Below are 21,908 nucleotides of genomic sequence, written 5' to 3' on the forward strand. Positions count from 1 at the left end.
CCTCAGAGGGCTTTACAGTGTACGACATCCCTCTGCCCTTAGACCCTCACATCACCCAGGAAAAACTCCCAAAAAAGGACCCCTGTAACGGGGGGAAAAAAGGAAGAAACCTCAGGAAGAGCGGTAGAGGATGATGAGGGATCCCTCTTCCAGGACGGACAGACGAGCAATAAATGTTGTAAATAGCAAATGAAATACAATCATGGCAAAAAAGGAAAGAGAAAGAGAGAGGGGGAGAGAGGCACAGCAATAATAAAAACAGATGCATGTCATATTACAATAATGGTATTAATCTCTAATCTCTAATGGTTAACATCTTCAAATTTCGGACTTCTCAATGAGCACTTGAAGGCAACTGACCAAAGGTGTTCATTCAGCGGCGCGCATGCGCAGTGAGCCAACCAGGAAGCAGCAGACGAGCTTGGAGGATTATGTGGACAAATCATCGGCGAGCGATGGCAGCTGCTTTCGATTAATTTATTAGGGGTTTACACACTCGCGGAAAGAAAGACGTCAGATTAAAATGGAAGACTGACATCTTAAAGTTAAGTCAGTGTCATTTAATGTACATTTGATTATATGTATTAAAAACTGAGCGACAATGATGTCAGAGTGCGACCCGACGGAAACCAGCGAGCCCGGGCTGGACACCGGAGCAACAGCGGTGCCCGCTCCGGAGAGTAACTTTCACTCCTCGGACCCTCCAGCGGTGTTATTTGACAGGAACAGGATCGGCTTGGGGCTTGCGGCGACCCCCGGAGCCGCTGTTCGTATCTCGGACTCTTGTGAAAGCGTGTTGACGGAGCTGGAGACGGACGGCTCCGGTGAAGAGGCGCTGTTGTTGCCGTGTTTAGCAGGAAGCTCGTCGTCTCCGCGGGGCGCACGAGAGAAGCGGAGCAGGCGCAACAGACACAGCTCGTCTTCGGATAAAGACACCTTGGCCTCCCCAGGTAATTGTTTAATCGATGGCTTTGAGATTTGATAAAAGGAAGTACATAAACACGCTGTTGAGCCAGGTTTGAGAACCCGTGCTCAGTGAGCATTTGTCCAGAGGAACATCCTGTATGTTTTTGTCGCATATAATTCAGTGGAAAATGAAAAACTGGTTACTGTCAAGCATATAGCCTATGTAACAGTGAAAGCAACGTGGTGATGTCATGCAAGCCGGTGTGGAGGGTTAACCATTTAACTGTGAGGGCCCCTGGAGGGTCTTGGGCCTGAACTGGGGAAACAGAGCCTTGAATATTAATAGAAATTTAAGCAATAACTAGGTGGTGCTCAGTAGGGAAGTACACAATATCCAAGCAAAATAAATGAATAATAGTTAATTTTTTTGTATTTCACCTTTCATACAAGAAATGCAGCCCAGGGTGCTTTACAACAAGGAAGTTACATGCACCAAGTACTTTACATGAAAAGACACAATAGAGGGCATAAAGATGTAATAAAACCTGCATGTAAAAATATAAGATCAGAGTAGAATGCATCTTAACGTGAATAAAAAACACTCAATAATAATACTAGTATAAGTAAGATTAAAAAAGAAGTATTAAAAATGCACATAATGCAAAACATAAGACAGAAAATAAAACCCATTGAGATCATAATGATACAAATAAAGCTAAAAAAAATAGTGTATGAAATGCATAATTTAAGGAAAATACAACATTAAGAAGTAACAAGTAAAAAGTTAAGACAATAAATATACTCTTGTTACATTGATTGCATTAAAGTGCCATTGAGATAGAGTCTGCAGCTTGTGTGTAACCCTCTGTGTGTTATCCAGTGGGCTGATGTAATAACTGCATGTTATAATGTGGCTGATATGAGCTGGCACTTTCACCTGGTGACCTGAACACTACATGGAAGAGCAGCCATGAGTACAGTTAGTGATAGTAAAATTACCTCACTGAAAACACCCTTATATCACATTTATATTGATGTTGTTATATTAGACAAGATATTTTGTTAGATTTAGGTATTATGGAAGAAAAGAGAAATCCTGTGTACTGTCCTTTTACTTGCAATAAACTTTGATATGAGCAACAACCTTTTGGTTTTAAGACCGTAATCAGGTTGATTAAAAGAGCAAAGAACATTTGAAAATATACATAGATACCGCCTACGGCCAATTGGAGACCATACTAAAATTACAATCAGCCTTACAGTCTGCATGTATTTAACCCAGGAATACATGATAATATCGGCACATCTTTGGTATCAGCAAATATTGGCTTTAAAACGAAAACACGCCCACACACTGATTTCTGCCGATATCGCAAACTAATATTTATACATTTTTAATTGACAAAGTGAACATGTACAAAACATCAAGCCTGAGTTGAAATATTTTTCTTATTTTGCACAATGATGAATATTATATACACTGAAAAGCTTTGTATTTCATCCATCTTTACTGCTGGCCATCATGACATGAGTATGCATAATATGATGTTAATTCCAGCACAGAAGAGACTTGATTGTTGCTAAAAATTAGGTGGGTGACAAAATTTTATATATCAATATCAGTATCAGCTATCGGCCACATGAGTTATCAGCAAAAAATCCAATTTAGTGCATACCTCCATGATACTTCCAGGCAAAAACTACAACAATATACACATAGGATAATATAATTTAAAAACACTATACAAAAATATCGCTAACAAGTCAGCAGTCAGGTCAGGCTACAAGTAAATATCAGGGCAAAATTATTACAATAATATCCCATTTTTTGTTGTGTGACAAAAAAATGGTCAGAGACCAGAAGGTTTCGGATGTGCCTCACTTGAGGCATTATCTATATATATTTTCAAATGTTCTCTGTACTTTTACTCAATCTGATGAATGTCTGATGACTGAAACATTGTTTGCTTGTAATATTTTTTTTAATTGCAAGTAATAGGACAGTGTGCAGGAGTTATCTTCATATATGGACAGTTTTCTCCTACGCACCAGTCTATTTGTTTTTAAGGGTGTGCATTTGTTTCCACATTCAGATATTCGTAATAATGTAAGTGTTGTCTTATCTTGATTTTAAAGGCTGCGTTAAAGTGAAGTGATGCAATTTTCTGAACTTTTTTGCTTTTACCCACTTAGTCAATATATCCACCCTACTGATGATTATTAATCAGAATCATCATTGTGTAAATATTTCTTGGAAGCATGAATCGTCAACCCTACAACACTGTGTTGCAATATCAGTATTGAGGTATGAGATAAAAAATAATGTGATTTTTTTTTTTTTTCTCCATATTGCTGAGCCCTACTCTCAAAATGGTATGTTCATTCAAATCAAGCAGATCTGTTTAGGTTTCTAGGCAGATGTCCTTTTAGGCATAGACTCAAAAAGGAGGCTAAAAGAATCAATTTCGTGCCTGTGCATTATTTTCTTAGTTATCTTTTGTCAGACTCACATATTCACAGCACTAGCTTTGTTTTGGACTATAAAAAGAAAAGGATGGTATGGTGAAAACAAAGAAAAGGTGATCTCGTCACCATGGAAGCGGTGCATATTCTGACTTAACCACTCACTGGATTTATCACCACTCCCCCTCATATCGCCCACCTTTCTTTTACCCTGCAACATAATTTTGGAGCGGTTGTTTCCATTTATATTCACTTGTACTGGTCTCTCTCTCTCTCTCTCTCTTCTGAGATCCATTGTTCGACCATGTTGTATCCAGGCCAGAAATCTAGGCCACAGGTAGCCACGCTGAGCCTGAAATCGCAGGTGTTAGTGTCCCATTTCCACTGGCCTTTTAGAATAATGGTGTTCAGGTTTGGAATTACAATACAGTTTAATTTGGTGCATCACAAATTAGGATCACACACAGGCCTTAGTGCCAAGAGCTGTTATACTGTGTCGCTTTGTATGATGTAAAATGTCACGCCAATCTCCATTACAAATTTTGGCAGTTAAATTCTTCCATGCATATCTCACAGAACATGACCATAAAACATCTGAGTCCTTCAGGCAAAAATCTATATTCATATAATCTGACAAACTGTAATAAGCTCTGGGTTCACATGTTCCCATTGTCTTCTTTCACCAGCCCATTGTCCACAAGAGCTGCTACCAGTGTGCAGGAAACAATGGGAGATGATCTAATTTGATGTGGTATTTTGGAAGGATTTTTGACCAATTTTATAAAGTCTGAAGTAGTAAAAAAAAAAAAAAAATATATATATATATAGTGCTTAAATGTAGCACCTAATTTGCATAACAAAATGTATAAGGGCTAGTCAGATTAATGGCCTGGCTGATTATTGGGGCTGATATTTGGTATTTTGCGGGTTATCTGTATCCTTATTTTAATGATCGCTGTTAAAGTTAATTGATTAAAAAGTGCAAAGAAAGGGTCAGCATGGAAGGACCTTTAACTTTGTAAAACCTCAGAGCTATTTCTATTTATTCATTTTTATTTAAATTTTCACTTGATTTTATAAAAAAGTGCTGGGAACTTGCTCTACATGATGTTGAACATTTCTGTTTTGCCAAAATTTGCAAAAAGTATTCAAACCAGCTTTTGTGTTCAAGTCTGTTATATACAAAATTATAAATATTGACAGAAGATTTTCACTTTTATTGTGAATGCATATTGGCTGCAAATAACGGTTATCTGTCTCATTAACTACTAATAATCGGTATCGGCCCTGGGGGAAAAAAAAACACCAATATCAATAGACCCCTAAATGTCATCAACCTAAAAGTTGCTGCAACAACTTATAAGACATAGTTGAGCATGGGAAAGGCCATATACTTCCATCATGATGTGCTAAGTCTCTGTACACTCTACCCTTTCACTGTTTGAATAGGTGCCTAACTAAAAGACAATGTCTGTTGCATATTTATGACTATAAAAATTTGACACACAGTCCTGAGCTGCTTCTCAATTTAATCTTCAGGCTTCCAGCTTCAGATGATGTATACTACTTCTATGTGACATATACTGTTGATCTGTTATCTCCCCCTAAAGAGCCCATGCCCCCTCTAAAAAAGACAAAAGGCAAGTTTATATATATTGCAACACTCAGACACAAGGCAATTCAAAGTGTTTTACAGGGGCATGGAAATACATGAAAGACAATACATTAAGAAAGCATTCAAATTGAATTCAAACATTTAAAATTAATCAAAGACGCAAAAGCAAGTAAATAAATAGTCGTGGTCGAATAAAAAAAGATGTTATTGGAACGCACTGTTTTAAGCCCCGAGTTGCTCATCTGAGCATGAGCATGGGTCTTTGGTGGGTCTCATAGGGTTAAAGTGATGCAAAATACATGTAATCTTGATATTTGCATGCATGTTGAACTATTTTATTATGTGGCTGTCTAACAAATAATTCTGCCTTGGCTTAGATATAAAGTTAAGTGTGAAGTTAAGTGTGGCCACACATCTGAGCTGTGACCCTTTTCAGAGTGCAGTGTTTCGACATCTCACACACTGTGTGCACTGCAGGTCAGCAGGGCTCCAGAGCACCGAGTGAGCTTCAGTCCTGCTGTGAAAAAGCTCTGGACCCATTAACTGACCGAGGGCTCTGAGAGACGGACATTAAATATGCAACAGGCCTTGGTGCAAGCAAACTCGCAGACAGACATGCAAACACTGTCGTTCAGTCCCATACATGATTAGGATGAAGAGGGAATTTTGGGATAGAGAAAGTCTACATGTGTATTTACTGTCATTCGAGCTTTCTGTGGGGTGAAAATAATGGAAGGAGAGAGAGACATTCCTGCCTCCTGCCTCCTGCAGTCACACTACACAATGATATTATCAGACTTTCATCAGCAGTACAATCCAGTACAAGTATACATCAATCATCAGACAAGACAGCTGAATAAACACACGGCGTCTATTGTTGGAAAATAAATGACGACGACAAAATATTGTGTCAGCGCTGTCATACACAGAGAAATTGTGTTGTAAATCGGAGCCACCCATCTCCATCACAATCTGTATTCAGGTCTGCGTTGTACATATTATTTCCATATTAAATTCAAGATGGGGCTGATTTTAAATAACAATCAGCTCCCCTTCAGACCACCAAAATGATACCTTCACGACCACACTTCTTGTTGCATATTCGAAATGTAAAGCTTGCTGAATGTTCAATCAGAAGATCTCCAGCTTCAGGGGAGTTGTTGTAGATTTTGTAGTTGCCTATTTCAGAGAAATGAACCGTCTCATATTAGGTATAATTGGGCAAAGATGATGCAACACATGCGAAATCCGGAAGATTGCAGATTTGCATGTGTCTCTAATATCAAAGGTTTTTCATTTGGACCACTAGAGTACACAGTAGTTGCATTCTTAGACATCATTGTCTGTATTGATCCTGGTACGCTGCACAATTTACACAACAAAATTTTGGAAAATCATCAGTAATGTGGATATAATGACTAAGTGGGGAAAGTCAAATAATAGAACAGTCTGGTACATTCATAAAATTTCATCGCTTAACTATAATACAGCCTTTAAAACCAGCAGAAGATGACCTTTACAAAATTACAGAATCCAAAATATAAGATGGTATCTCGTCTTACGTCAGGATATTAAGAATTTCGTTTGCTTTATTTAGCGAGGAAAGCTAGGAGCTAGCTAGGAAAGTTAAATATTTAGGGATGGGAATTGAAAACTGGTTCCAAACTGTCCTATCCATCAGAATCATGTGACTCAAAGCTTTTCAATTCCTTTTATCAACGCCCAGCCCTACGTATAAACTATATATAGTTTACTTAATGGAAATTAAGTTCATCCGGAGGGCTGACGGTCTGGTCTTGAGCCAGTTCACTGTTGGGTGATTTGACCCTCTGGTGAGGTTTGTTCAAATGAAACTTGGTCTTAAACTCTTGCAGTGCTCTTCTCACGGACTCTCTCTCTTAAGGCATGGTTTTATTAATTTAGCAGAGTACACTAAGCTTACCAAGTGCCAAATGGAGCACAAAACACACGCGCAGCCTCGCTTAATGCATTATTTTTGGGAGACCCTAGCACTACTTTGAGGGGCACCTCATGCAGAGACCTTGAAAGCACACAAAAAAAAACTGTAGTATGCGGCTGTTAGAGAGCGATGTTAGCGCTGATATTAAGAGTGGCTGTGTTTTGTGGAATAAACTATGCATGAAGGTACAAATCACCCAACATGGGGACAAAAACACGTTGTGGTCGTGTAGGCCGGAGATGTACTTCCTGTTTAACCTTGCATTTGGATTCCAGCGTACATAATGTTTATGTGACTGCATAACTGAATGGATGAGCTATGTAAATCTAACTCTGTTATGGCACTTTCATATGAATTTTTAGCTCCAAATTGAATGAATAAAGGAAAAAAACAATACAAACTTGGTCCCACAAAGAAGCCAGTATTTTCGCATGTCTGCTACGGTTCTACACTGACCCTGCTGCTTATATACATGCTGCATCTCGCGTCCATGTCGTGTTGTTCTTTGAGGACGCACACAGTCGACACGCCAAACTGACACAGGGGGCGCGTGGCAGCCATCATGCGTACACGTAGTTAAGAGTAGGAGTCGGCCAATATAGATAGATACCAATTATTATCAGTTAATGAGACCGTAAAGCAAATGTCTAATCAAAACTGAAACTTACAACATCATACAGCAAGTTCCTAGCAACTTTTTTATGTAGTTCAATGAAAATTTAAATAAAAAAATTAATAAATAAAAATAGCTTCCTGAAGTTTTACGAAATTAAAGTTCCTCCCACACACTTTGCATGTATTGCAGACTGCCTTCCCTGGTGTTGGTTGAGTTTTATATGCACTATTATTCATTAATTAATTTTATCATAAAAATAAATTACAGATAATCAGCAAAATGCCAAATATCTGCCCTGATAATCAGCCAGGCCAATAATCTGTCGACCTCTAATTAGCGGCATGTGTATCTCCGGCCTTGGAGTCCCTCTGATAAGTACAATATTTGAATTTGACTAAACAGACAGATGATAGGAAATTTTAATGTCTTTGATCAGGTTTAGGTGGGCCACATGGCTAAAAATCCAAACACGTGTACCTACTTTTCAAATACTCGAGGCCCCTGATGTGATTTTCACATATCTCCATCTCTCTGTTCTCCCCCTCCTTTTTAATGTGCTTCTCTCTCAGCTCCTTCAAGTGAATGAGCTTCAAAGCTATCTTTGTTTCTCCTTATCTCTCTGTGACAAACGGCATGTTAGCAGTCCTCCCGTCCCTTTGTCCATTCTTCCCTCCTCCCTGTGTCCGTCCCTTCATCCCTCCCTGCATCCCACTGTGACTTCAGCGTGACTGATGTAGAGCATATGGAGCCTTTCTGTCAGCTGACTGTTCTGTGTTAGGAGGAGACGGTAAAACGTGTCATGTCGTACGATTGAGCCATCTTCAAGGAATTATTAGCAGCCAATACCCATCAGACAGCAGTCACGTCCAGAGAATAATTTCAGATCTGCAAGGCAACAGAAAACGCCTTTTTGTGACCAGTGGCTGAGTCACTCACTCAGCTATGTCGCCTCAAAGCAAGAAGGTTTAAATCCACTGACCAACTGGCCTTAGTTTGGATTTTGCATGTTCTCTCTCCCTCTCTCATCCTACAGACATAAAGGTTTGGTGGGATAGTACTTCTAAAGTAAGTGTGGATGTGTGTGATGTACTGGCCACCTGTGCTGGTTGTGCCCCACCTCTCACCCAGTATGTGCTGGGAGCAGTTCCAGCCTGTCATGACCCTGAACAGGATGGGAAGTTTGGAGAATAGATAGATGGCTCCAGTTGCCTCTCACATACAAACTGTGTGCATGATAGGACACAGTTGAATGGGTAATCAGAAGAGTTTTGATTTGATTTGGAAATTTATTTCCAACATGTAAAATAGAAAATAGAGAAATGATCAAACAGAACTAGTGGACAAACAAAAAAGAAGAGGTACAAATTCATTTAATCCCACCCCTTCTACATAAGTCATTGAATTATAATTAACTAGCTTCCCTATTGATTTAAACCTATACTCTAATTAATCAAACATATATACATGCATCCACAAACCCAAAATCAAACATCTACAAATTTACATTATTATTTACAGAAAAAAGAGGATGAAACTAGGAAAGAGTATATATATATATTTATACTCTTTCCTAGTTATATATATATATATATATATATATATATATATATATATAGAGAGAGAGAGAGAGAGAGAGAGAGAGAGAGAGACTTTAAAAACTTTATAAAAAGCAATTTTTAAAAAAACTTTTAAATATGCTTTGAAAATTTATCCTATTAATGTTTATCAATATTATTCATCATTCATACAGTGATTACAAAGATATATGTTATTGAAGACAAAAAAGAACAGTATAAAGAGTATTACTTAACAATGACAGCGCACATGAATAGATGATACAAACATCGCCGTTTTACTGTTGCAAAGTCAGATTGCTCGCAGTATAAATATGACGATTAATGCAAACTTCTTACTCTGCTTTAGGTACCAACAGTGGAGACTTCAACCATTTCCCTGACGATCCAGAGTTTGCAGATATTATCCAAAGGGCCGAACAAGCTATCGAGAACGGCGTCTTTCCAGAGAGGATTTCCCAGGGTTCCAGTGGGAGCTACTTTGTCAAAGACCCAAAGGGGGTGAGGATCGGACAGAGGAGAAGGGCAGGAGAGGAAGGAGCATTGGCTTAAAAAAGCTTTAAAACCGCTTTAAAATCGTTATTAGATTTGAGAAACCATTATATATTTTTGCGTTCCCCACTCAGATTTCCAGCCAGTGTAGAAATTCTAGCTGGTGATTAAATGTGCTGACTTTTTGACATTTAGCTCACCGTAAGCTCCCTATAAGGTGCTTCTACATTAGCAGAGTCGAGCTGCTGAAAGGAGTGAACAGGAGGCAAGTTGTAAAGTTCACAGAGAGAGAGCTCCACTGTGAAGACTCGCTCAATAATGCAGCCAGTAATGCTCGCATCGATAACTGTTAGCCAGCATGCACAGTTAGCATCGCATTAACAAGTTTAATGTACACTTCAAGGAAAATATAACGATCTCTAACTTGTTATCAGCAGCTCTGTCACATTACATTTGTTGCTTTATAACTTTACGTGTCTTGCATGTTGTTCTCTAAACTTGTTTTTTAAAGGTTTCTTAAAGAAAAAAGTCTAGTTCTGTCGCAGTAACGTCCCTGTGTGTGCTGTATTTTGCCATATGCCAATGTGTTTGAGCACTATCATTTTCTTTTACCTTAACAGAAAATCATTGGTGTTTTCAAACCAAAGTCAGAGGAACCTTATGGTCACCTGAACCCCAAATGGACCAAATATTTTCATAAGGTACGCTTTGTCACATGTTGATATCTGTGTGTAAACAGTCTGAAGGAGAATACAAAGTCAAATATCACAATAGCAGTATTACTTGCATGAGATAAACAGATATTATAGTGTACTCAGTTCTGCCTTTCTTCCGCTTTTCAGTATGCTGCTAAAATACATCAAATTGCTTGTTGAATTTTAAAAAAAGGAAAATATTTCCAACATTCTTTATTGAACAAATTGAACATTAAACTGAGCACAAAACGCACCAATAATGAAAAAGAATGATTGATATTTACATTTGAAGTGAAGTGAAGTTAAGTTTAAAGTGAGCTCCCTCAGTGTAATATCGCAATCATTTGCAATATGTTTATCTTGCAAGTTGACATAATGATAACCGTTGAAAAACAATATATTGTGCAGCAGCTTTCTCACAGTTTCTCTCTTTCTCTTTCCCTTTTCCCTCTAGCTGTGCTGTCCGTGTTGTTTCGGCCGAGGCTGCTTGTTACCTAACCAGGGTTACCTGTCAGAAGCCGCCGCCTCACTGGTTGATACTAAGCTCGGCTTGGGAGTGGTGCCGAAAACGAAGGTGGGAACACTGTATGCATGGATGATAATGCATTTTTTTTTAATTGCAACATATGATCACACTATTTTTTTAACTAACAGTAAATGTATTGAAGTAGAATATTCAGTGAACGGCTGAATAGACCTGGATGTAGATGTGATGACGTCCTAGCCGTGTTATTCAGCAGTGGCCACAAATTAAAACTAAATCAGTGGTAACTGAGCATCTTGATTTTTGTACCAGGTGGTGTATCTGGCGAGTGAGACGTTCCACTACAGCGCCATCGACAGAGCCAAATCCAGGGGGAAGAAGTACGCCTTAGAGAAAGTGCCCAAGGTGGGCCGACGCTTCCACAGAGTGGGCCTGCCACCAAAGGTAACAGACAGCAGTGACCTTTAGGGGTGTAATGTCACCAAATTTTAGCTGATTTGTATGAGCAATCAGTGAGAACATAGATAAATAACTACTAATTACTACTACTAATTTTGAATTTTATTTTATTTGATAGGGACGATGCAATTCAACATAGTTTCAATACATAGTATGAGACTGATGTATTGCTAAGAGAGTTTATAGCTATTGCCACTTTTTAACTTTTGTCGCTTGTTGGTCTTTTACATCTAGTCCTACAGTGTTATTAAAATTGTGAATTTTAAACATCATAAAACCACAATACACTATAAAACACAGAAAGGACAATTAAATACATACACCACAATACACACACTATAATACATATACAACAACACATACATCACAACATATACCCCAGTACACATATTGCAATACACATACCACAGTGCATATGCTAAAATACACATACACACCATTCACCAATACACTTACACAAATACCCCTAGCCTGAAGCAGATGACCAATAATATTAAAAATATTAGTCACACAATGATGTAATACTGTAGCCAGAACAGAAAAACTGCTGGAAACAGTATTCAGAACAGTAGAAAACTTTAGGTTTTTACCAGAGGGATTATTTTTACATAAGTTTACCTCAGTACTTTAAACATTTAATATGAAACAACCTTCATTGTATCACCATATATAAGACACAAAATGTGGAAAAACTTTAAAACACTTTGTAGCTGTGTTTTGAGAAGGCCTACAGTATAAACAGTGTTATTAGAACAAATACTACGAATTATTAACATCTTGCTATCAGCATATTTATTTTACATATATGAGCTGGCTTATCATAGTGTAAAGAAATGGTTGTGTGGTCTCAGTGAGCGCAGGGCCCAGAATAGCAGCTGATGCAGCCTTGGCAGAGGACAGTGAAAGGAATCGTGTCACACTCTCTGTTCAGGTTTATTCAAAGAAATAGGTCAGAGGAAGCATGAATGTCATCTCTGTTCTTTTTCCAGGGTCTTTCAAACAGCAATTGTGTGTTCTTATCTCTTTTGTAATGTGCTGTACCCAAACCCAGTGCCAATTTAAGCATTTCACCAAAAACATGTACAACAGCGACATTTTACAGCCCTCTGCTTCTCATCTGAGACAGCCTCCGTGATGATCTGCGCTTCTGTAGATGTTGTGAAAAAGGTGGCTGTAAAGAATGTGTTCAGGAAGTAGTTTGAGGAAGTTGGCGTCATGTGTCAACTGTCATGCACCGTTGACATTTCGGCCTGTTGACTTCACAATTCATATGTTACATCATCACTAAACAAAGTGTCTACTTTTTTCAGGACACACTATTTTTTTATGTATATGTGATAAGGTATGTGTTTGTTTCCAGGTGGGCTCGTTTCAGCTGTTTGTGGAGGGTTACCGTGAGGCGGACTACTGGCTGCGGCGCTTTGAGGCCGAGCCTCTGCCAGAGAACATCAGGAAGCAGCTGCAGTCACAGTTTGAGCGGCTGGTGGTGTTGGACTACGTCATCAGAAACACAGGTGAGGCGGTTTCCGTGTTGACATTTAAACACAGCATTTTCTAAAGCATAGCATTGCATAACAGTCCTTTACTGTAACTTTGTCTTCCTGTCCCTATAATGTTGGCAATTTAACTAATATTGACTTATTTTGATAATGATTAAAATGCCGTTTGACCTATTTCATTGTCACCTGTTCTTTTGCGCCACATCGTTGCTTATTGTCACTATCAGCCTTTTTGCAAGTTTATTATTGTGTTACGCTAAATGAGCACTCATCATTATGGCCAATAATTTTTGATAGCTGTCATACTACATAATTGTGTATTTCACTGATCTTGATACATTTCCAATGTCAGAATATATCTTGAGTTTTACCTTAGTTGGAGCATTGCTTTGATCTCAATCATTTTGTGTTTAGTGGTAATACATTTTTTATTTTTAATTAAGTTTTTTCTTCATGTTGAAGTTCAGACAAAATCAGGCATGTTTATTATTATAGCTCATACAAAGAGTGAGGTTTTGTGACGTCCTCATAAACATGGAGGCACAATAACATGCCCCGCTCTCTAGGACTGTGAAAAATGAGGAGTAACTGATGCGATGCGATACGATACGGTACTGGCTGAGTGAAAACTGAGTTTTGAAGTGAAAATGAGACTTTTTTTAAGTCACCTTTTATCTGATCCATCAAAAGATACTTATTTTAGTGAGGAATCTTAATTTTTTAAAGGGTTTGGCTCTCCATCCCGTGGTCTCCGTCCAACAAAACAGTCCAGCTAACCAACAGAGGATGATGGCGGGTTGAGGCGACAAAATCCAAAATGTAGAGTTTATACGCATATATAGGGATGTATATCATATCCCATCCCTGTACATACGTATATGCAAGGAATTAATAATGTGTCATTTTTCATAAAGGGAGTTTGGCGTAATATTTTCCACCAGGAGCAGGATGGGAAATAAACTCAAGGAGAATCTAGTTGTAATCTTGCAAATTAAAAAAAATGATTTTCTTTTAATGCGTGTAGGTGTCAGAATGTAGTCTTTAAAAATATTTTCAAAGTATTTTCAGTGTCTTCTAATGTATCAAAGGCATTACTCACACTCTTTAATTTCCATTTTCTCTTTGTCTTCCTCCTCAGATCGAGGGAATGATAACTGGTTGATCAAGTATGAGAAGCCAGGAGAAGGAGGAGACGGAGAGGGACAAAAGGTGAGCTTAAATCAACAAGCACTGAGGGTGTGTTCAGACTAATCACAGAGCAAATTCTCACCCTGCTTATGCAACTGAACTGCGGGAATGCCGATACATTTTCAACGTGGGACACAGGTCATGAAAACAGCTTAAACAAACACGTGTACATGATGCTCTGTCTCTCATTCACACACAGGACACACAGGGGCCCACAGAGACAGACAATAGCTTCCATATTGAAGGTCTGGAACAAACTAGTGCCCCCACTGACTTTGCTGGTTACACTAACATGAACACTAACTCCCCATCATCAATCATTATGTGCCATGTGTTGCTAAATGAGCAAAAGTTGTCATCTATCTGTCCAATTAATCAGGCTTTTGGACAGTGATCAATGACCAGCCCGCTCATAGGTCATTAATCACTCGGTCACTTGTTGTTGGTGATGTCTCTGATCCGCTCTCTCCTCGCTGCAGGATGCAGAGTGGACAGAAAACAGTTTAGACTCCTGCATCAAGATCGCAGCGATCGACAACGGCCTGGCCTTCCCCTTCAAACACCCGGACGAATGGAGAGCCTGTACGTTGGTCTCTTTCCTCCCTTTCCACTCTTTATTCATGTTTTGACTTTAGCACTTGCTGTTTTTTCAACACCTTTACTTACTTATAATGGTGGAAACAACTGTTATTGACATTCATCCTGGATTATTTACTTTGTTTGTCAGTGACTTTGAAAATACCCCAAAAATTGCAAGTGGCTGTCACAAGCTAACAGAGCACAGCAGAATGCAGCATTTATTGAAATTACAGTGATAACTGCATTAATGGTAATAACTTTGTTATTTGAAACACAAGATTTTTTTCTTAGATTTTAGATTGTTTTTATTTCTGAATGACAAATTGACCCCTCTCAATAAAGTGCTTTAAAAGTTAAATATACTGAATCTCGCGCACTGAAACTCTGATACGGGTCAGATAGAGTTCGAGGTATCTGCCCCTCAGATTGAAAATGCTGATTTTCTGAATGCAGTTTTCCTACATTAAGCTGAGCAGTTACCTCTGGTTGATTAATGCCGTACAGCGTGTTGTGAGAGCTAAAAGGTGTCTGGTTGTCTCAGATCCCTTCCACTGGGCATGGCTCCCCCAGGCTAAGGTGGCCTTCTCCCAGGAGACCAGAGAACTGGTGCTGTCCCGCCTCTCTGACATGAACTTCGTCCAGGATCTCTGTGAGGACCTCTATGAGATGTTCAAGGTAAACGCCGTGTCACAACTTTCCCCTTTTCTCTGTTTGGAGTTTGTTAGTGGTTTGTCAGCTCTGCTTGTTAGCTGGTGAACGACAGCGGAGCGAGCGGCCGCTGGCGCCGGACTCTCTTCACATCTGTTCCTCGCAGGACTCGACTCATATCTGGACTGTCGAGAGAAGGTTTACAGTTTGATGCTGTTTGACAGGCAGGTAGGAGACTGTTATCTGTGAGAGGAGCTGTGCTGTTTGTGAACAGCCCGAAGTCAGTTTTCACTGACAGCTGAAAATTTAGATGGAAACACCAACTCTGTGAAAGGACCCGAGTTTCAACCTCCAGGCCAACATATTGCAGATGCAGAAAGAATTCAGGCTGAAATAAAGTTGTTTTTCTGCTTTTTTTCTGCAAAACCCTGGTCATTGAGACCATAAATAGAGAAATTTTGACCTCTTCAAATTAAAATTTAAACCTTATAACCTGTCACCTTGATTCTAATCTCTGGGACTTGTATTAGCGTCATTGGATTACTTGAAAAAGTAAAAAAAAACATCTTGATAAAAATGTCATGAAGTTTTGTCAACTAAAACATTTGAGTTTTCATCGACTAAAACTAGACTGAAACTATGAAGGATAAAAATGACTAAACATGGCTTAAACTAATAAACATTTTCATCTCAGGACTAAGACTAAATCTGAAATCGCTGCCAAAAACTAACACTGGTTTATACAGATTAAAATGAAGACAGCAGCTGTCTGTCAGCAGATTAACGTGGAGTCTTTGACGTCTGTGACACCTGCTAACAGGACTTTTGTTTTTTCTCTTCAGACGGATAAAGGCTTTGATAAAACCATGTTTGAGAGACAGATGTCAGTCATGAGGGGACAGGTGAGTTGTCTTTTTTTAAATAGTATTTTGACATTGTTGTTCCCATCAGCCTCTCTGCCTTTTTGTCTGTCTCCCATGTGTCCTCTCTTTATTGCTCCTTCCTTTAATATCCTATCTTACTCTCCTTTCTCTCTCCTGTGACCTACTTTCAGTCACTTTCGTTGTTTGCTCTGTAACCTCATCTCAACCCACCTTAACCTAATTCCTCACACTCCACCCGTCTGCCGCCCTGCCTCATTTCCCCGTCTTTTTCTCTGCTCCTCACCTCTAGTCTCGCTTTGCTTTTACCTCTTTGGATTAATGACCACAGAGTTTGACATAGCATAATGATTACAGTGTTAAAGGAAGACAACAGCGGACAGTTGCGTCCATAAAATAAGTCTGTTTGTTTGATGTAGTTTTCATAATTTATTGGGCCTAGTTTGTGTTCTGCTTTGGCTGCTGCCCTCTATTTGCATTACAGATAAAATGATTAATGAATTCAACGCAAAAATGCTGAAGTAATTTTTCAATAGATTAGATTAGACTAGCATATGGCATATAAAACTGGCTAATAACAATAACAATAACAATAATAATAATAACTTTCTTTATATTGCACCTTTAAAACAGATATTTGTAAAGTGTTTTAACAGACGAATCAAAGGCAGGAACTCAGGGAATAATAAAATAAACATCAACAAACATGGCAAACAGAGAAAGGTCGAGAAAAGGCGAACAAAAAGGCAAGAACAAAATGTGAACACAAAAAATCACAAGAATAAAGCAAATAAAAGAAATGAAAGTGATAAAACAGACAGATCATGTGAGGCACTTAAAGTACTAAATGGATTAAGTTCTTTTTTGAAAATATAGGAATAAAAGCAATAAAAGACGATAGAAATAATATAAGAAACAAAATAACAAAACAGCATCACATCAGTGGGGATGAAACAACTATAAATACAAAAAAACAGATGAATAAAAGATAAATGAACGAGTAAATAACTTAAAACAAGAAAAGATGGTAAGAACAGGACATCAGATGGATAAGGAATGCATGAATAGAGTAAGAGCAGCAAAATGAATAGAGGAAGAGAGATAAAAAAACAAAAGCCTAAATAAATAAATAAAGGTGACATCACATAAAAGCAAGTCTGTTAAAGTGAGTTTTAAGATGTAATTTAGTAAATTATGTAAGTAGAATCGGATTTGACTGTGCACTGCATGCGGGGTTTTTTTTCATTAAGGGTTCAACAACAGTCACATAATATAGTAAACAAGCCAATTTAGCCCTCAGAGGAAATGCATGCAAATTATATTAATGATGGAGTGGGAAATGTTCAACAACCTTTTTTTGGACTGTATGGTATTAAGTCGCTGTGAGCTGTAAATTCACCACTCACTCAAAGCAGAAGGCAGAAGATAAAGTTATCACGCACCCTGACCGGGCAAAGCCTCACCTCATCTGGACAGCTGCCTCCGTCTCACTCAGACTGAGTCTGCGTCCACAGCTGCCTCCGTCTCACTCAGACTGAGTCTGCGTCCACAGCTGCCTCCGTCTCACTCAGACTGAGTCTGCGTCCACAGCTGCCTTACAGAGAGCAGCATGAAAGCGAGGATCGCTCACAGCTCCATCTGGGTACTGAAACTTTCCCAGAAGTATAATGCACACTGACCAAAAAAAAAAAGCTCAATCTGAAGAATTTCAGTCAACTGAGGGATCTCCGATTTATGATTCAAATCTTTGACCTTTAAGGGGCCACCCTAGACAAACATAGTCCACGTTGCTACAGATTATAAAGGTGCTTAATAGGGTTAGAAAATAGTCAGAACTTTCCTTAATTGATTAATCTGTAGGATTAACAAGTCATTCATTGATTAATCTTTTTTTTTTTGCTTTTAAACAGAAAAACTTTGCTTAGTTTAAACAATACCAAATGCATTTCTTCCTTAGTCAAATCTCACAGTAACATATCGCATACATTTTGACAGCCTTTCATAGCTTATTAATTAAATTTCACATGTTTAGTTTCATTCTTAACGCCAGATAAATCCGTCATCGATTATCACTCAGAGATGTGCTTTTCTTATGTTAATGTGCCCTAAAATGTTTGGCCTTGACTGTACTGACCTGTATTTGTGCAAAGGTTGTCACTGGAGATGTTTTCACGTTCTTCTACTCGAGAGGGTGAATGCTCTTAACGTCCTTAAAATCTGAGATTCAAATGCACCCTGGGGGAAGCTAGATTAGGTACGTCATGGTTTCGAAAGCCATACAGGAAATGCATTTTGGGAGGGGAACATACTTAAACTTAGCTCTAACAAAGAAGCCTGAAACCTCCAGAGCTGACTGGTCAGAGAGTAAGAGTTTGCGTTTGCATAGTAAAAGTTTTGACTGCAAACATGGAGCAGTTTTTGGATGTAAACTGCACCCTGGAGATTACTTTCACCATTTACCATAAACTGCATCATAGCAGATACCATTATATGTGTCAGACACTGCAAGGTACAAGGTATCAAGCTAACAAAAAAGAGAAATATATCAAAGATTGCTAACTACACTTCGTCGTCTCCTCACCTGAGTCAGGCCTGACGGAGGCTCAGACATGAAACTCCCCGGTGTTTTCTTTCAAGCTAACAGTGGCTATTTTGATGCGCTCTGTTCTTTCGTTTGTAAACTCAGCACAAAGACAGCGAGACCCGATGCAGAATCTCTCAGTAAGGGAGAAAGAGCAAATGTGCTTCAGTCCCTTTTCAGAATTTTTTTTGTTTGTTTTTATTTTTTATGCAGGAAAAACATTTTTAAAGAAAATATTAATCACAGCTAAGTATTTTGAGATCATTTAAAACATGTCTGGAGGGGAACGGAAACCTCACAGATGCTCTCAAATGCAACCAGCTGACCAGTACTCCGAATGAAAAATGGTTTCATACATCATGAACCCTGTTTACCACCAGGTGCTGAACCTGACCCAGGCTCTGAAGGACGGAAAAAGCCCCATCCAGCTGGTGCAGATGCCCCGAGTGGTAGTGGAGCGCAGCCGATCAGGCGGCCAGGGACGCGTGGTCACACTTGGCAACGCCTTCACACAAACCTTCCACTGCAAGCGCCCGTTTTTCTCCTCGTGGTAGTCAAGAGATACGTGAGGAGGGCAGCTGAGGAGAGACTTCTGCAACAGCTCTTTTTCTGTCCTGAAGTCGGGAAGCGAGGGAGAAGATGTGAATATCGCACTGCAGTCTGCTCATATTTCTTTGGCATGCGAAGAAATGAAGACACGGATGATAGAAAGTAAGATGAAGAAACTTGGCTGCGGCCCATTTCTCGTTTTGTGAAGAGAGCTCAGAGAAGCATGGGAGCTGGAGAGACTGGCATACCAGTGTCTCCCAGAGACATTGGGGCTGTTTGTGGTTACCATGGTGACTTGATTGGGTAATCGGCTTTTCCACAGAGGTGGGCTTTGTTTATTGTTAGGAGGCAGAAAGGATTTTTTTTTTTTTTACCCACCCAAAGTACCTACTGAAGTCTCTTGCAGGGTCTCTTGGTGGAGCTAATGGCCAAAGAAGAAGTACTTAAAAACCACAAGCAGATCTGTGGTCCAGTATGTTTGGGAATCTAAAGGCCTGGTTTCACAGATCTCTCCAGAAAGGGATTTTTAAAATCTGGGACAGGTCTGGGATACAGTCTCAAACTATTTGCTTTGCCTTGTAGGATTACTTGTTAAATATAGATGTGCACTTGCACTGCTGGAAGTGTTTGACTGGTTCTACAGAACTGGGTCAAACCGCTTTTTAGCCAGTGTTAGTTTTCAAAACCACAAACCCAGTGTCTTCAACTCTCACTACTGCCAAAACCTGTTTGTGGAAGGAAAATTTAAAAAGCCTCGAAAATGAGTATTGTTGAAACTTGAATATGAAATCTAGGGGAGGACTAGTTATAAACATTGCTTGAATGTAATCTGTTTACGGTTTCTACACAGATACTTGCTCCGAAACATTTCAATACGAGTGAATGCTGTCGAAAATACCTTTTTTTTCGTAACAATGAATGTATTTGTTGTTTGACATGTATTTAATTGCTGGCAAGCAGCTTTCTCTTGAACCTCGTGGCATGAGGGGTGGCACCTCGTCCCTGCCCTTTATAAAACGTCATATGAAGAGGAAAAAAGAAAACGGAGGACAATATTTCACACTTTGCTCGATGCCGTTTTGTTTTCTTATGTATGCATCTTGAAATTTTTATTCCAACTCAATGATTGTATGAAAAAAAGTTGTATATTTAACAGATGAAAAATAAAATTTGGGAAATTTGAATCTTTCTTTTGGTCAGTTGTATGTCACGATTTCACAAAAGAAAACGTACAGGATTCAGATAAAGATGAACTGGCACCTATTTACTTTTTAAATAACTGAGGGACTCAACATGATACAGAGAGTATTACTGCAGCTGTGTACATTTACTATCTTCAGACGTTGTTGACAAAGGTGTGTTCAGCTGAGCGAGGGTGAAACAGTTCCCATATACCTGCGACAGGACCAATAAACTCGTGACATTAATGATTAACTGATGCTGGGAGCAACAGTAATACCAAGTCAGCTAACGGTTAGTAACGGTTAAATTCAAATGCAGAATAACCAACCATTTTTTTATTTTATGTTAAACTGTTGGTGTTAAATTAAAAACATGATTTGAATTCTTGAAGATAATTGACATGCTATTTAAAAATGAGAACAGAGAAAACACTTTACATGAGGTGGTTATACACTGAAAAAAAAATTAAATGCAGCGCTTGTTTTTGCTCCCATTTTAATAGGTTTTAATCAAAGATGTAACAACTTTGTACACAATATATTTCTGTGATTCTAAGTTACGGATGTTTATGACTTTTGACTGTGATTGGTAGCTCCAGGTTTTTTTTCGGGGCGTTACAGCAAACGGGGTGAATATATATGGATGCACCATTTTTCAGTATTTTATTTTTCAGATTTTTTGTAACTTTTTTTTTTTCATTTCACTTTATGAATTTTGACTATTCTGTGAAGGTCCATCACAAAAAAAATCCCAATAAAAATCAGTTTAAATTACAGGTTGTAATGCATCAAAATAGGAAAAAAAAACACCAAGGGGGGTGAATACTTTTGCAAAGCACTGTCATTTTTTCAGGATTTGGAGGGCAATACCTTTTTGGTACTTCACCATGGTGACAGAAGTACCCTGATAATCAATTACCTTGTAGAAAGTAGTTAAACTAAACCTTCAAGAGACATCTGAGCATAAATGTGTCCCGGTGCAGTGGAAGGATCCACATCATCACACTTCATGCTGCAGGTTAGACTGATGATAATGTTAACGCGCTGACGAGCAGATGTTGTCATGTGGACACAAACACGTGCATAATTTAACTGCCCTCATTAAAACATCTCTACATGCATGTGCAAACGAAACACGTGCACCAAAACACTTACATACTCTCTCCACAGCGTGCACCCCTCTACCATGACACTGGTGGAGGTTTCACCACACACTCATCCATTTAGATAAAGGTGACACCCACACACACACACACACACACACACACACAAACACACTGAGGCGCAGCACACATCTGGAGAGGAAATATATGAAAACGTGTTGCAACATGATCAGTGTCATCTGTGTCAGCAGTAGAAAGATGTAGGAGGACATAAAGCTTAACACTGCCACCATGTGGAAAATATCCCCCATGCTGAACTTAAAGGCACTTTTTTGTGATCTGTTGTTTCAAAATGCAGTATTTGTACTCTCAAATAAATGTTCAGGTCTTCTGAAAACTATAACTGATTTTAATCAACACCCCAACAGTTATTTT

At 38.8% G+C, this 21,908-nt stretch overlaps 1 protein-coding gene across 1 annotated transcript; it reads left to right on the top strand.

Moving 5' to 3' along the window:
- The first annotated feature begins 396 nt into the window (after nucleotides 1-396).
- Nucleotides 397-20,373, top strand: pi4k2b (phosphatidylinositol 4-kinase type 2 beta). Its single transcript, XM_042485339.2, has 11 exons — nucleotides 397-950; nucleotides 9,484-9,635; nucleotides 10,247-10,327; nucleotides 10,776-10,895; nucleotides 11,118-11,249; nucleotides 12,625-12,778; nucleotides 13,902-13,972; nucleotides 14,431-14,533; nucleotides 15,072-15,205; nucleotides 16,021-16,080; nucleotides 19,021-20,373. Exons 1-11 carry the CDS (start codon nucleotides 602-604, stop codon nucleotides 19,192-19,194), a joined length of 1,530 nt encoding a protein of 509 aa, XP_042341273.1. The 5' UTR covers nucleotides 397-601; the 3' UTR covers nucleotides 19,195-20,373.
- The last annotated feature ends 1,535 nt before the right edge of the window (nucleotides 20,374-21,908 follow it).

Source organism: Plectropomus leopardus, chromosome 3 (assembly GCF_026936395.1).
Source record: "Plectropomus leopardus strain MGB_pleo_1.0 chromosome 3, ASM2693639v1, whole genome shotgun sequence".
NCBI lineage: Eukaryota > Metazoa > Chordata > Actinopteri > Perciformes > Serranidae > Plectropomus > Plectropomus leopardus.